This window comes from Aquila chrysaetos, chromosome 3 (genome assembly GCF_900496995.4).
Source record: "Aquila chrysaetos chrysaetos chromosome 3, bAquChr1.4, whole genome shotgun sequence".
Classification (NCBI taxonomy): domain Eukaryota; kingdom Metazoa; phylum Chordata; class Aves; order Accipitriformes; family Accipitridae; genus Aquila; species Aquila chrysaetos.
The window spans coordinates 53,971,657-53,988,079 of NC_044006.1; the positions used below are offsets into that span (position 1 = coordinate 53,971,657).

The following is a 16,423-nucleotide window of genomic DNA, read 5'->3' on the forward strand; positions in this document are numbered from 1 at the left end:
TTTTCATTCTCAGACTCACCTGAAGGACATTTGCTAAAATATTATCGGTCTTCATCTAGAGGAAACAATTACTCCCTTTAAGCAGCTGAGAACAGCTTTGTAAGACCTGAAGTGCTGGCACTATTCTGCTACAAATGCACACACACTAGCATCACACACCAGTCCTAAGAACTAGCAACACAATTCAGATTCATAGTCTGTTGGAATGGCCTCAAAGACATGGCACATGGCAGCAGAGACCAGTAAATCTGTTGGGTGAGCTGACGTCTAAGCCCTCTGCTGCTAGGGAACCACTGGACCGACACCAGATCCTCAATAGTCTAAGTGAACAGTACTGGAGGGATGGGGAAGTAGAGTTAGGAGAGGTAGGAACACAAACTCACTAAACCACCTCCTGGGAAATCTCCTCTGTTATGGAAAGGCTCATGAGACAACATCATCCCCATCCACCTTCTCCCCCAAAGGTGGCAGACTGGAAAAATCATCCAACACGCAAAGACCTTGTAAATCTGAGAATTGCATAAATGAAGATGGGCTTCCCGCAGGAGGCATCAGATTACATTATTGAGCTTTTACTTCCTTCTTCCCTCCCCAAAAAATTTGCCTGTGTCATGTCTCAAGTAACACTTCACAAGCAGCAACTTCCAACACCGAGTTGTTATCTTCTTCCAGGAATTATGCTTCCTCTCATTTGCTTTGTGACATACGTCTGAACGGACCCATTTCTCAAGACACTTGAACCACCTTTGTACACATTTGGCAAAGTAACTTAAACTACCAGATGAAGATTTTCTGTCCCAGTTCCCTGGTATTATTTAGAAACTGCTTTGACACCTATACTTCTATGTTTGTTTTCCAAATTCAGTTTCAGGGGTTTTTATTTTTCTAGCATTACTTCCTACACCTCTTTCCCATCAGCCTTCAGACACGTCACAACCAATAACCACACACAACCTGCTTGTCCCAGCTTTAAGCAGATGAGAACTGCATCAAAGTCATCATACACCCTAAGTCAAACCCAAGTTCTCAGCACTGATAACACCCCCACCCCAAAGGTATTCAGACCATTTATAAATATTACCTATACAACACTTACTCTAACCACTTCTCTGGAAATTCTCCATCACAACATACCACACATCACAATGTAAAGCAGTTCAGTAGTCACCATTCTCCTGCTTTCTAAATATAAATAAAGTAATCAAGAAGCAGACAGCTCAGTCATGGCTTGTAACAATTTTACTGTATCGAGACCAATAAAGAATTACTGCACCCAAGAAAGAGGGACAAGCAGGCTTCCAAAATCCTTTATATCACAGGCTCTTCCCTAAGTCTGTCACACACCAACCCCACCCTTTTAAGTCTCCCAGGAGTGAAATAATCAATGTTTATTCCAAGATCCTACAAAAAGTAACACTGAGTCTCAAGAGGGCTAGATTTCTCTCTCCTCCATCTGCCATAATCCAGATCCTCTGCTGCAGGAGGAGGAGGTAAAGATATAGTTCCATATCTATACTTCCTACATGCACTTCTCTTGCAAGCTACTTACTATAAATAAAACTTTTTAAAAAATGAACAAACATTATTTAGTGTATTATGTGCCTCCTGCATTATGGCATTCAAATTCCTTTTGCTCGTTCTTTACAGGGCTCTACTTTTTTCCAATTACACCCTTCCCTTTAACTCTTCAAATTCAAAATATTCTCTACACAAGAGTTCTGGTTCAGAGACAGGTGTCGTTTAAACCATGACATTTTTGATGGCAACATCTCAGAGAGGGAGTAGCCTTTTTGGGTTGGGTTGGGTTGGGTTGGGGGGGGGGGCACGGGGAGAGGCTGTGAGAGCAAGCACATTACAAAATCAAGAAGTAACTTGGCAAATCTCCCTCCCCTTTCACACACTTCCACTTCAAACACAGAAGTTGTTCCATGAGTGAAATAAATGAAATTTGGCTTCCTCAGAGTTGGAGACTCTAAACGTAGTAAGGAGTAGATGAGTATTAAGGATTTTGCTGAGGTCGGAGAATTCATAACACCTCCAACCAGATTCTCCTATATTCAGAAGAACTTGCATTCCTGCTTTTCCATCAGAGGAGATTCTTATCTCTATCCCTCAGCCAGCTCACATGCTTTTTCACCAAGCATCTAGGCATCTAGTATCGGCCAGCTTCAAAGTTACTGGGTGGAGTCAGAAAGTATTACATATGCAGGAGGCACAATCACAGTATCCTAATTTCCTAAGGAAGGTGGCCTTAAAAAAAAAAAAGGTACTCTTGATATTGGGATATTGGGCAAAATTAAGACTAAAATATCGCTATACAACTCACCACATAAGAAGCAATAATCACAGCAATTCATATTGATCTTGAGTCTTAAGACTATTTTGGTTTTATTTCATTATGACATTGATGTTAATTTATCTAGTGCATATACATATGACAGAAAGTCTTAAACTACGATTTCAGTGCTTAGAGAAACCACTAACAACAGAAGGACAAGAACCAACGGCTTGAGACTGACTAACAATAATTTAGAAATAAATCATAAGAGCAAGCAGCTAACCAAAGGAACAGGTTACCAGCCTTCCAATGAGGTTAGTCACAACATCAACACAGGCTGTCATTCCAACAAATACACTAAAGTTCAGCCTCGTGTTACTGGCCTTGATCACACTCATTTGAGTGCAAAAGAGAATAGTTCCACCATTATAAGACAGAGTGGACAAGTTCTATATTTCGTGTTACACTAAGGGTCCAAAGACATCAAAGCAATCCTGCATAGTTGGAAGTTATTACTCTAAACTTTGACAAAGTACTGGAACACAAATATGTTCACTCAAGGGCCAAACATTTGTTTATGGACTGTTCTTTGCACCTAGCACTACTCCTCTGAGGTGTTTATCTTCTGCCTCGGTATCCAGAGTAGATAATCAGTGCTTTGCCTGAAACAATGGAACAGATGCTTTCTGTGACAGAACCTACACTCAGAGAAATTTAAAGTTGCTTTGAAAATGAGGGCAACTCCTTTTTTGTTCTTGTTTTTTTTTTACAGTTTGCGCTCTTCAGAGAACAGGTAACAACATTTCAGGATACAAGGAGAAGATGCCTTACTCTCTCCCACTCAAATAAACTAACTTTGAAAACAGGCAAGAAACCAATCCACAACTGAAAACACTAAGAATCTTCCCGCTGATTTCAGTAGGTACTGGAGCAGGTCTGTGTTCCAGTTCCCACAATGTGACCAGTAAACATTGGTATGACAAAAAGGAAAAGGCTAAAGTTAAAAAAAAAAAAAAAAAAAAAAAGCACACTATTACTTTGCTGCTTTAAATGAAAGACTACAAAAAAAGTGGTCTGTATCCTACTCATTCATTCACCTGAGCCTCTGGAAGATGTCGTAAGATCTTACAAAGGTAAATAGGCTATCAATGGTTTTAAATGGATTAACTGAAATGTTTTCATGGACTGAAGTAAAGGCCAGCAGCATCTACAGAAAAGAATTTTTTCATTCAAAATTTAATCAAAGCAACACAACAGCAGGTACCAAAAAAGTGACTAATCCTACACTACTCCTTTACGCTGTTGTGCTCTGAGCTCATGGGCAGGACTAAGTGCACCACAAAGATCCCTAAAACATGTCTGGAACAATTAAAAGTATTTTCTGACATGCAACTTATTCACAGGCTTTGCTGTTCATGATTCTTTTGGTCCTAATTTACTAGAGGGGCTAACTTCGTAACCCACAGAAAGCAATTATGTGATACACTTGCCTGTCAGGTTTGATATCTTAATTTTTAGTTGTTTCTCTTCAAAGACAGACAACTTCCTGCAGTGCTGTACATTTTTGAGCTACTGCATGCAAGTGTAAAGTATGTAGAGTAACATCCACTAAGTAGCTCATTTCTCCCCCCTCGATTCCTGAAGGACAAACAAGTAAGCTCCGGATGTAGGGCCTACAATGTGCAGAATAACCTGACAACTAACTATGCTGCAAACCCAAACCTTGCAGCTATAAAAAGGTTGTCGTCTTCTCCACCCCACTTTCTCTCTGCCCTTGAAGATTTCAGGTCCCTGATGGCCAGCTTCTGCTACTGGTGCTCTGGTGACAACCTGAAAGGCTAAAACAAGAGTCCTCCTCCTCCTCCTCTACCGAAGTGTCAAGAGTGTAGAGTCCTCTCCTGCAAGTTCATTGCTACTTGTTCAAGCTCCGCTTCCCAGGCCATCCCCCCTCCAGAAAAGGGGAAACACATGTTGGGAAGAGATACACAGCATCTTTCAACACCGTGAAAGGAGAAAAGAGTATCTTTTCACTAACTGTACAGGGAGTACATGCTCTTTGTTAAATGTAATCTATATTTCAATAGTTGATGACATCATTTTTCATAGTAGGAGACCTACAAAGTTGAAGTAAAACGGTGCTTGGACAACTACCTCCTCTCTCTCCTTCTCATCTGATATTCCCACTTATTGTCATCATAACTCTCCTCATAACTGCATCCCTGGTATATCACTACTATGTATATTAACCATAAGACAAGATTGCTTTCCTTTTATATCATGGTATGGTCTTAGTTGTGTTTTTCAAGATAGCCTTCTGAGACCAACAAATGTGTCCACCCCTCTGCCCGCAGATATTGTCTCCCTTAGAAGTATGCATCACTACAATCAGGTACACTATTGTTATTAAAGACTTTTATCTTCTGATTTGAAGGCTGTTTGAAAAGAAAGGAATTAAGTAACAAGTGGTATAGCCCATTCTCTGATTCACACTTTAGGCTAGATAATTGCCAAGAACTCAGCACACTTTCGTCTAAGAAACATTACCTAAAACTATGGAACCAATTGATGCTCATGTCATATCAAGCTCTTCCCTATTTACAGGAGATGGAAGAAAATTCTTTTGTGTACCCTTCCCACTAGCCTTCTCTTACTGCTTCTGCAGTAGCTCACATCAATAATCTGTCATATTCCATCAAAAACACATTAGAAAGATTATTTTTCCCCCAATTTAAACAAAATTTGCTCCAGTTGTCTCCTGTTCAGACAGAAAGCCAGGTTTAAAGAAAACACATGCAACCTGTAGATAAACAATCCTGGGGAAAGGGAGGGGACAGAAAAATTGCCATCTTCATAAGACAGCATTTTTCAATAGATCCACTTCAGCCTTCAGAAGAAAGTACTGGGCAAAAATAGACCAGATTTGTAAAAAAATTGTTCAGACTCTACCAACCACAGATCTGCATGGGTGTAACTGTTAGGGAGGAATCAAGTTCTACCAGCATTATAAGAGAAATAAAATAGTCAGGACCACTGCGTGATGCAACAAGAGCTCCTGAAAACAGAGTCTGGCCCCAGGACCTTCAGTCCAGACCTGAGGGAGGTCAAGCCGAGTTACAGCTCTCCACATGTCAGAAAAGCACAAAACATTTGTATCGCTATTGCTGAATTTGAGCAGAGGGGTGTAAAACTCAGTGTGATCTGTTTAGAGAGAGATGAAGTCTGATTTGATCCAGAATCAAGGACATTACATCATCATTTATTTGTTCTAGAATCTGGCATTACACAGCAGCTATCTCACTGTAATCAGCCAAGAATTTAAGCTTACAGCATGCAACAAAGAAGAAAACACAGAAATGCCAGAAGCCTAACATCAACGCATGAAAATACTACCATTTGCTTCCAGCTATGGTGGCAGAGGGAAGGACAAGGCAAGCATTGACTACAATATGACAAGTCATCGCACCAAGACCTACACCTCGTCCTGCATAAACTTGCTCTGCAGGACAACTCGCACTGACCTGGACCTCTCAAAGCCTATCGTAAGTAAAAGCAAGCACAAATCGTGAGCAGCATATTTTACAAATTAACACACATATCACAGATAGGTCAGGACCCCAAACTGATTACACTGAATAATCAAGTATCAGTTTTACCAATACAGCTAGCTGCTGGTTTTGTGGTGGTAGGTTTTTTTGGGTTTGGTTTTTTTTTTGTTTTTTTTTTTCCCAACAGAAGCATCTCTCTCAGTTGACATACTCAGCAAGAAGCCACTGCAGCAACACTTTACACAAGGTGTTCTCTCAAGAGTGACGTTTTTTTCACTGTCTGTTACAATACAGGCCTACAGCTATGAGAATTACCATGGGTAAAGTTGTACAAAGTATCTAATCCACATGCAGTGTTTCTCTGCATGGAACGTTTTTAAATGACCACTTTTCATACAATATGCAGTTTTATTATATTCCAAAAAATCAAGCATTCCATTCAGAGCATTTGACCAACAAATTCATCTGGTAGTTATTTGGAAAGTGAAAATATATTTGAGCAATATTCATGTATTAACATATATGCACGTCATAACACTACTATCTATGGATTGCTTTTAGCACGAGTGAGAAATACTAAGGCATACCTAGACTATGTAAGGTACAAAGATATTTAACCTACCTCATCAAAGCTGCTATCTTCTTTCTTCAAGGCTTTAAAATAAAAGGAAAAAAAGAAATAGTTATCAGTACTGTATTTCAATGAGCACAAAGTAACTAACACCAGAAAAGAAAAAAAACAGAGCAGCATTTTCCTGTTATAATAGGAAAGAACAGGCTGCCATGAATAACAATTTTATACTCAAAATCTGAATCTGTAAATGGAATGTAGGACTGCACAGCGTGTTTCCAAGAAAATAAATTTACATATTTATGAAAAATATTATCCTCTCAGGTTAAAGAAAATAAGAGTTTGCAAGTTTTTTTATTATTATTTTAATTCCTAGTGAGCGTGAAAACACTTTATGGAGAGCCTGACTGAACTTCAAAAAGGAAAAGTATAATAAACACCTAACCATGTATTCAGCTTGTCAAGTACTAAACCTTTATGAAGTAGTATGCATTGCTTTTTTCTTTTTTTTTTCTTTTTTTTTTTTTTTTAATAGTATGACACTAAAGAAGAAGAGATTTCTGTCTTTCTTACACTGTTAACTAGCAATTAATCAACAAACAAGGAAGAGGAAAACTGCAGAAATCATGTAAACTGGTAAAGAAAGACAATAAGGACATGAACAGTTCTGAAGTTGCAGCAAAAATTAAGCTGATGAAAATCTTTCCTTTTGCATACTGGATATCTTTATTGAAATGTAAAGAAAATTACTTTCTCTAAATCTTCATTGAACTGTGTCTGTCTGAAGGTACAAGACTGGTTCCTTTTCTCTGTAAGCCACAGCTAGACCAACCAGGGACTGTGTACTGCACACTGTGACCTGAAAGTGCTCTTTGTTTACTTTTCTTGAAAAGCTAAAATAAGACGAACCATTGCATTGATGATTGCGCTATTTCTTTTCAGTTTAAATCATGAAGGTTTGCAATTTGAGGGAGGTCATCTGAATGACCGTATAGTTCATGCAATGCTGCCCCTGAAGGCTCCCTCTTCATCACTGAAGCAGAATAACATTTCTTACACTTAAAACGCATTTATTTCTGCAGGAGATAAATAGTTAAGCACCTAGCACAGTTCAGGATCTAGACTCCAGTAGTTTCTTTGCTCTTTTAAATGCTCCTTCTGCCTTCAAATCACTACTAGTTTCTAAACCAGCACCTCTTCCAAACCCTGTCTTCAGAAGCAACAGCATTATCAGCTTCAAAAAAAACCACCCCGAAACCGTAGAAGCTGTATCAGAGAGATAACAGAGGCAGGACACCTCTGCAAAAAGTGCTGCAGCTCCACAACCTCTGCCATGGGCAGCAAGGCACAAATCCCAGTTCTCCTTGTACAGAAAAGCAGGGATGGTCCAGCCTGCCTTTGCTTTCAAATTCCCATTTCGTTGGGACATGAAACATGTCTTCCCTCAAATCTTCGAAGATACTCTTTTACAATTGCTCATCTAGATTTCATGCTCAGTAACAAAACAAAAAAAACAAACCCTGGGAATTTGCTGAGGAGACTTGAGGCAAGCATTGTACATTTTTATCATTAAATGCATTTTTATGGTTTTGAAGGCCAGACAAAATGTTTTCAGACTGCCAATCCCAAGTACCCAGAACTATGAGTCAGGACATTAAAAAAAAAAAAAAAAAAAAAAAAAAAAAAAAAGAAAGAAAGAAAAAAACCCCAGCCTGTGGAACATTTTTTAAGAATGCACTTTTAATCTTTTCATTTAACTTTCAGGTCACAATGACATAAAAGCTATAAATTAGTATATGACACACCTAGGTCATGCTGACAAGTTTTTCTCCCTTACCAAAACACAAGATTTTCGCATGACCAAAACATTCCAGGAAGAGCTGAATAGCACATAACCCAACAAAATTCACAACGTAACAGAACAAGAAGAAACGGGAATCTGTGATCCACTGTGTGTTTTTGGCTTATCTTTAATTTAACTTCTACCTTTGACTAAAAGAGAATCTCCAAAAATAAGAATATGAGGGTTCTGGACACTCTTTTAATCAGATTCTGTTTAATAATAATTTCACTCTCAACCAATTCACTACCTACCACCTTCAAAAGAAATCATCATACCAGCATATTTTATACAACAAAATATATTAGAAACGGGGGGGGGGGGTTCTCATCAGTGCAATCCTTTTCTTTTTAAACCAGTAAAAAAAAGCTTTGCTGAACTTAAAAAAAAAAAAAACTGTTTACAAATGAACTTCTCATTATCTCAGGTATGTGAGCTATGTGAGTGTACATTAGAGGAGATTAGTGGAGATAACCTTTGTATTAGTGAGGAGCTAGTAACAAAGCCCAGGGATGCTCAGAAGGGCCACAGACTGCTTTCAGTGCACTGTGAGCAATCTCAGCAATGTTTTCTCTCTTTCTTTCTTTCTTCCTTCCTTCCATTCTACCCTAGTGTTAGTTTTTGACTAAAGAGATTGCATAAGAAAACAGAAGTTAAATGGCATGAGCTGAAGAGATCTCTAATACGATTTTGGTACTATGTGAACTTAAATGCATAGCCAAGAACTCTTTACATAACTAAAAGATAATTTTATAAAATTACTCATTATTAATTTTAATTACATAATTATCAAAGCATAAAACTAAGAACCAAACCTAATAAAGGTTTAAATACTAAACCAGAGTCAACTGAATCTCCAAAAGTTGGTTAACATACAGTATGATGTGTTCATTTATATAGACAACACAGTATGCAAGCAAGAAAAATCAGAATTTTTAAACTGATTTGGATGTTTCTATAAAAATGGATAGGCTGCCAGAAACCCATCAATAAAAAGAATTCTGTAAATTTTTCAGATTCTTAGTAACATAAGTTCTTTACGATGAGCTAAATTTTAAGAGGGACACTCCATGAAACACCAGAAAACTTCTGCCAGGAGAAAGGGTGCCTTAGCTGCAAAGATAGTTCATTTTTCTAGAACTGAACTGTAATTTCTGCAGTAAAAAGCCACCCTATTTCAGAATATAAACTTAAGTTTAGCACCATAGGCCATATGCATTTCCTCCAACACACCACAGTGCCATATCGTGCTTTACTAGACTTGCACATAGCACAAAGTGAATGCTCCGGATGAAGGCTCAGAGACGGATGAGATGCATCTGCGGGTCCTGAGGGAACTGGCAGATGAAGTGGCTAAGCCACTATCCATCATATTTGAGAAGTCGTGGCAGCCCAGGGAAGTTCCCACAGACTGGAAAAGGGGAAACATAACCCCCATTTTTAAAAAGGGAAAAAAGGAAGACCCAGGGAACTACAGGCCAGTCAGTGTCACCTCTGTGCTTGGCAAGATCATGGAGCAGATCCTCCTGGAAACTATGCTAAGGCACATGGAAAATAAGGACGTGATTGGTGACAGCCAACATGGCTTCACTAAGGGCATATTGTGCTTGACAAATTTGGTGGCCTTCTACAATGGGGTTACAGCGTTGGTGGATAAGGGAAGAGCAACGGACGTCATCTACCTGGACTTGTGCAAAGCATTTGACACTGTCCCACACAACATCCTTGTCTCTACATTGGAGAGACATGCATTTGACGGATGGACCACTCAGTGGATAAGGAACTGGCTGGATGGCCACACTCAAAGAGTTGCGGTCAACGGCTCGATGTCTGAGTGGAGACCAGTGATGAGTGGCGTTCCTCAGGGGTCAGTATTGGGACCGGTGCTGTTCAACATCTTTGTTTGCAACATGGACAGTGGGATTGAGTGTACCCTCAGCAAGTTTGCCGACAACACCGATCTCTGTGGTGCAGTCAACACACTGGAGGGAAGGGATGCCATCCAGAGGGACCTTGACAGGCTTGAGAGGTGGGCCCGTGCAAACCTCGTGAAGTTCAACAAGGCCAAGTGCAAGGTCCTGCACACGGGTCGGGGCAATCCCAAGCACAAATACAGGCTGGGCAATGAGTGGATTGAGAGCAGCCCTGCAGAGAAGGACTTGGGGGTGTTGGTTGATGAGAAGCTCAACATGACCCTGCAATGTGAGTTTGCAGCCCAGAAAGCCAACTGTATCCTGGGCTGCATCAAAAGAAGCATGACCAGCAGGTTGAGGGAGGTGATTCTCCCCCTCTGCTCTGCTTTCATGAGACCCCACCTGGAGTACTGTGTTCAGCTCTGGGGCCCCCAGCATAAGAAAGACATGGACCTACTCAAGTGGGTCCAGAGGAGGGCCATGAAGATGATCAGGGGCCTGGAACACCTCCCCTATGAAGACAGGCTGAGAGAGTTGGGGTTGTTCAGCCTGGAGAAGAGAAGGCTCCAGGGAGACCTTATAGCACCCTTGCAGTACCTAAAGGGGGCCTACAAGAAAGATGGGGAGGGATTCTTTATGTGGGAGTATAGTGATAGGATGAGGGCTAACAGTTTTAAACTGAAATAGGGTAGATTTAGATTAGATATTAGGAAAGAATTCCTTACTGTGAAGGGGGTGAGGCACTGGAACAGGTTGCCCAGAGAGGTTGTGGGTGCCCCATCCCTGGAAGTGTTCAACGCCAGGCTGGATGGGGCTTTGAGCAACCTGGTCTAGTGGAAGGTGTCCCTGCCCATGGCAGGGGGTTGGAACTAGAGGATCTTTAAGGTCCCTTCCAACCCAAACCATTCTACGATTCTGCCATTCTATGACAATTTCACACATCACATTTTTCAGCTCAGCACAATAAACCTTCTCAGTACTAGGTACTCTTAACAGTTACAGGACAGAACACAATTTTGCAGGATGAGCCAGACCTTCATCACCCTCTACCAGTCACTGGAAAGCCAGTGGCTGGAAAGCAGCAGTTCACAGTTAAGAAAATGGGCCAAGTCTACTTGAAGCTGCTGTTGGTACCCTTTGGCCCTTTGCTGTGCCCCAGGGTTAACTAAGCTGGTTTTAATCTAAAGATGCTAGGGGATAGCTTCAAACTTTACTTAATATACTGTGGCACACTGTAAAAAAATTAAATCACCTTATAAATTCATTGCTGATATAGCCTCTCAAATAGAGAGGATTACTTTGTGGGGAGAAGGTGGTCTTGAAGGTATTTTATTGAGTATTAACCTGCAAGACCTAGCAAAAAAAAGCAAAAACCAAAAACCACTGCCAATGACAATTAGGATACATTTCCACCACTGTTATCCAACAGGCTAATATAAACTTTAGTATCAAAATGAAGGGGTCTTGTAGTACTGGAAGAATTGTACGTGGCAGCTGGGATACTGCCAGTGCAGGGGGGAGGCCTAGCAGTGCCTTACCATTTCAAGAATGACCGTCAGATGTTCCCTACTGCGGCATGTGAAGGTTTGACTAATTATTTGACTCAAACACCATGTTACTCTTGTATCATTTATATGATTATGCTCATGATGCTGTATTGTGTACTTTAACCTATGAAAACACGTAAATTGCAGCAGAACAGAAAAAGTTTAAAAGATCATCATTATTTATAATAAATCACAACTGAACAGATGACTGACAAAATTCCAGATTAGATACATATTAAATTAGTAATTTGCTAATCTCACCAAGGAACCAGCTCTTCCAAAAAGAGCTGTAAAACCAGAGTGACAAACACCCAGAAAGACTTCTTCTAATGAGGTTTTGGTTTTCTCTCCTTCATTTCGATCTAAGAGTTAAGTATAGCACGTGTCTTAACTGAGGACTTCCTGGTATGCAAGTTAAGAGTTTCTTGCTTTGCTGGGCCTTATCTGTGGCTCTGGTATCAGGGAATGGACTATGTTCAAACCTTATACTGATAAATTAGAAGGTTTTTTGCTCAAAATGCAGCTACCAGAATGATGGTCAAAATAGCAGAGCATCTGAAGACTGAACAGTCTTGCTGGCAGCAGCTGAGTTTTAATCACAAAACAACCACCACAAACAAACAAACCAGGCACCCGACCACACTCCTACACTTCCGCGCACATGCACAAAGAACTGGAGGAGCTGGAAGATGTTAACAATCTGCATACCTAAAATCAGGCCACAGCTCTCAAGGAAACTAAAAGATTGTTTAATTTGTGAAAAATGACAAAAAAAGATGATCACCCAACAGAGCCAACTAAAACATGCAGAAATTACCAGCCAGAGCGGCCTTGCTCCCTAAAAGGCATTAATGGGACTGCCACTGCTACAACAAAGCAGCATCCTCATTCAAAATATTTTCTTTGTTAATGACTTCCACCATTAGTAAAACCTTTCCACAGTTCTGTATGAGTGTCTCTCTGTGTCTATACACACACAGACACACGTGACAGACCAAACACCTGACTGCTTTTTTCTTTCTAATCAAATAAAGTTAATGCATTTTACAAGTTTAAGACTGATGATAGGTGAAAGCTATTTTCATATAGGGACAGAGAGATTTATAACTGTGACTTGATGTTTGCTTCACAACTGAAACTTGGCATCTACCCTTGAAACTCTCTGGTTTACAAACATGAATGAGCTTTTCTCAGTCTTTTTCATCTTGCAGTAGGACAATAAAAGATACCAGATTTCCAACGCTATCCTACACTTAAAGTTTGCAGTCCTTAAAAGCTAAAGGTAATACATTGAATGCATACACAACACACAAAAAATTATAATGCCCACATACTTTAGCGCACCTCCTTGGTAGGGCTATGGAGGGAGAACCAAATGCCACAGCTCATGGCTGCAGTGCAGGCACTTCACATCCTCTCACCGGGACAAAGCGGCTCTGAAAGTTGACCCACATCTGCCAGCCAGACCGACTGTAAGGAAGAATGTCCCAGCGGGACAACCGATGGGTGAGGGCTGCAGGGAAGGGCCCTCACAGAGGGTCTGCAAGGACAGAGGCTGCTGTGTCCGCTCGCTCATCCCGGCCGCCGCCCGGCCTCCCGGCACTACCTCCAGCTGCTCTGCCCAGCCAGCTCGGGGACACCTCACACCTCCTCCAAGGTACCTACCCTCCCTGCTCAGCTGCGTGTTGACGCTGTCAGTGGGAATTAATGCTTTAAAGAGTGAATTAAGCAACATAGTGTGCCAAAGACCAAGAGAAACCCCCAGTCCAAGCAGACCAGAACTCTTTGGCATTGTTCTCGGCAACAAATTCAACTGCAAAATAAACTGGTGTCAAAACCAAACGCGATGCGGCGATACCGGGAGATAACACGCTCGGCAGCAGCGTTCAAATAACGCTACCTCGGGATGCTTTATGTCAGTGAAAGAACGACAAGACTTCGCAGCAGATGACAGACAAGACTTCTTTTGTCTGGCCTCATAAATCACTGGGCCGCCGTTATCTGCTTCAGCATCTCGTGCCTCAACTTAAAACGCGCAGCCCGAACAAAAAATAAATCGCCAGACTTGCAACAAAACGAAAATAACCATTTGCTTTTTGCCAAGGTTTCTCTTTGGCCATGGAGGCACGCTAACCAACTCTCGTTTACAGTTTGTTTTCTCTAGCCTATTTTGGGCTAACTCCATCGCAGACCCGCACAGCGCTGCCAGGGCTGCACACGCGCTGCCGGGAAGGAGCTCTTTATTTTCCCGAGCTTTCTTCCTAAGAAACGTTTTTCGGGGACGGCGTCGGCGCGGGTGTTGCCAGCCCGGCAGCGCTCAGCCCACCGCCCCGCCGCCGCCCCCCGCCGCCGGGACCCCCCCCGGGGCGCCAGGCAGCGCCGCCGGGCTGCGGGTGCGGGCGCAGGACTCACCTATTCGGCCGAAGCTCTCCGATAAAGTTCGCCGCAACTTTTTCATCCTGCTGATCTTCTCGGCGGACTGCGAGTCGATCATGTCACACATGGGGGGGGGCGATGCCCCCCCGCTCGCCAGCCACCGCCGCCGCTCCCCTGGCTCCGGGGGAGACACACACACACACACACACACACCCCGCCTCCTCCGGCTCCGGGGCTCCCCCCTTGCCCCGGGGAACCGCCGGGCGCAGCGGGACACCCCCGGTCCCGCCCGGGAAAAGAGCCCTACGCCGCGGCGGCGGCGGCTGCTGCTGCTGCTCGGCTCCCCGCCGCCACCGCCCGGCTCGTAGCCCCGGCCCGTCCCCCCTTCCCCGGGCTGCCCCGGCAGAGCCAGACGCGGCGGGGAGGGCGGGGGGAAGAGCAGCGCCGAGGAGAGATGGAGGAGTGAACGGAAAGTCCGGCGAGGGGCTGCGGGCACCGGCGGAGGCAGGCGAGGAGGGAGGGAGGGAGGGTGCGCTGAGAGAAAGGAGGAGGAGGAGCCTGGGAGGGCAGGGGAGCCCCGCGCCGCGGCCGGGGGGAGGCGGCCGGCCCTGCCCGCGCTGGCAGGCGGCGGAGCCGGGCGCCGGGCCCCCGCCACCCCGCGGCACCAGCGGCGCCCCCGCCCGCGGCCGCCCCGCCCTTCCCCGGTCTGCGGGACGGGCGGTTGCCGGGGTGAGGCGGGAGGGCGGGAGAGGAAGCGGCGGCGGCGTGGGCGTGAGAGGGGAGGGCGGGGAGAGCTGGGGCCGGGCCGGGCCGGGCCGGGCCGGGCGGAGGGTCGCGGGCTCTCTCCGGGCGCGTCCCGAGCGGAGGGAGCGGTGTGGCAGTCCCCGCCGGGAGCCGTGCGGGCGGGGGCGGCACGGAGGACCTCGGGGGTAGCGTGTGGCGGGGGAACGAATACGCCGTGCCTGCCCAGGGATGTCGACGCCCGAAGCTGTCGCGTCGCGGTCTCCTGGGGACGCGCTTCGTTGTCCCCCGGGGCCGGCGGCAGTCAGGGTGTCCGCCGGCGTGGGGCAGCCCGAGGGCCGGCGGAGGTCTGCTGCTGGCCGAGGGAGCCCTCCGGCCGCCCTTGAGACCGCGGCTTTTAAAGGCCGGTGCAAGTTGTGTGTTGGTTTGGCGACGGAAGGCGGCAGCCTCCCGGCCTAATTCCTGGACGGGTGTTGGGTGGGATGCTACCCCAGCAGCTGTGGTAAGGCCGGTGGGAAAAGGGGCCCTTGCCCTGAGTGTGCACCCAGCCCTTCAAGTTGAGACCTGGGCTCCTCTCAGAGCACAGCCAGATAATAATACGCCTTCAAGTGCGTTAGCCTGCAACTTAATGAGTGTTGGGAGCTTTTGATCTTGTTAACTCAATTGAACCAACATTATTGAAAAATAAATCAGTTTAACCCATCAAGATGGATGGCCATGTCTAGTCTAAAATATAAAGTAGTTGCTTTTTGAGAACAATACATGTTATGTAACGCATTTTAAAACCCAGGTTCAAATTGTATTTTAATGCACGTTATCTGGTTAAAATGAACTTGGGGTTTAATGAGGCTAGCTAACGCAGTTTACTGGGATTATACGGTGTCCAAGCTAAGAGTTGTTAACTCAATTTTAGAAGCACATTTGTCTAGACAAGTGTTTAGGTGAGTTGGGTTCAAGCCATCTGCAACTCTAAGCTCTGGGATCGGACCTTTATATATTACGATGCAGCAAGGCTGGCAAGTATGCGGCATCTCGAGGTGGAAATCTATTGATTATCTACTATAATCTACTATATGTGCGTATGCATGTGCCTCTTGTGGCACACAAGGTAATGGGGAATTGTCCTGCTCTATAGCAGTACAATAACGCTGGTAAAATGTCTTAAGCACAACCCCTGAATCTACAGACAGTTTGATAAAAAGGCTTTCAGAAGTGTGAATCCTGTTGACCCTGTTAGCATCTTTGAAATAGGAGCTAAAGTGGCACTTTTAATGTTGGCTGTGTCATATTATGGAAGGAAATTGAGAAAGGGTGGAAACTGAAATGTTGCAGAGAGCAATGCAGGGAAAAAGAGGAGAAATAAAAATCAGGAAGAAACAGACAAGGGGGCTAGAAGGAGAAAGGGAGTGAGGACGCAAGCACTTAAGGTTATTTTATTCAGTCAGTGCAAAAAATGACATTTAAGTCCTTAATAATAGTTGATAGTTTCATCTTTGTTTAAATCAGATGTTAATTTTGGTGAATAGTCCTGCTGTGCATGGAGAGGAAAATGCCATCATCGTAAATAAAATATTCTGGTCCAGGAACTGAAACTGAGTTCAGCATTTGAGCC

General features: G+C 43.8%; 1 protein-coding gene across 5 annotated transcripts in view; it reads right to left on the minus strand.

Moving 5' to 3' along the window:
• Positions 1–16,423, minus strand: part of CDK14 (cyclin dependent kinase 14) — a 339,864-nt gene that overhangs the window by 315,440 nt on the left and 8,001 nt on the right. For 2 of the 5 annotated variants that reach the window (XM_030008249.2, XM_030008248.2), the window contains exons 1-2: positions 14,107–14,773; positions 6,446–6,477 (exon numbers count right to left, since the gene is read on the minus strand). In XM_030008249.2, the coding sequence (XP_029864109.1) occupies positions 6,446–6,477; positions 14,107–14,197 (123 nt within the window). In that variant the 5' untranslated portion in view covers positions 14,198–14,773. Of the gene's footprint in view, positions 1–6,445; positions 6,478–14,106; positions 14,775–16,423 lie in introns of those variants that run through there. The other 3 variants (XM_041122213.1, XM_030008240.2, XM_041122214.1) reach the window with 3 other exon arrangements.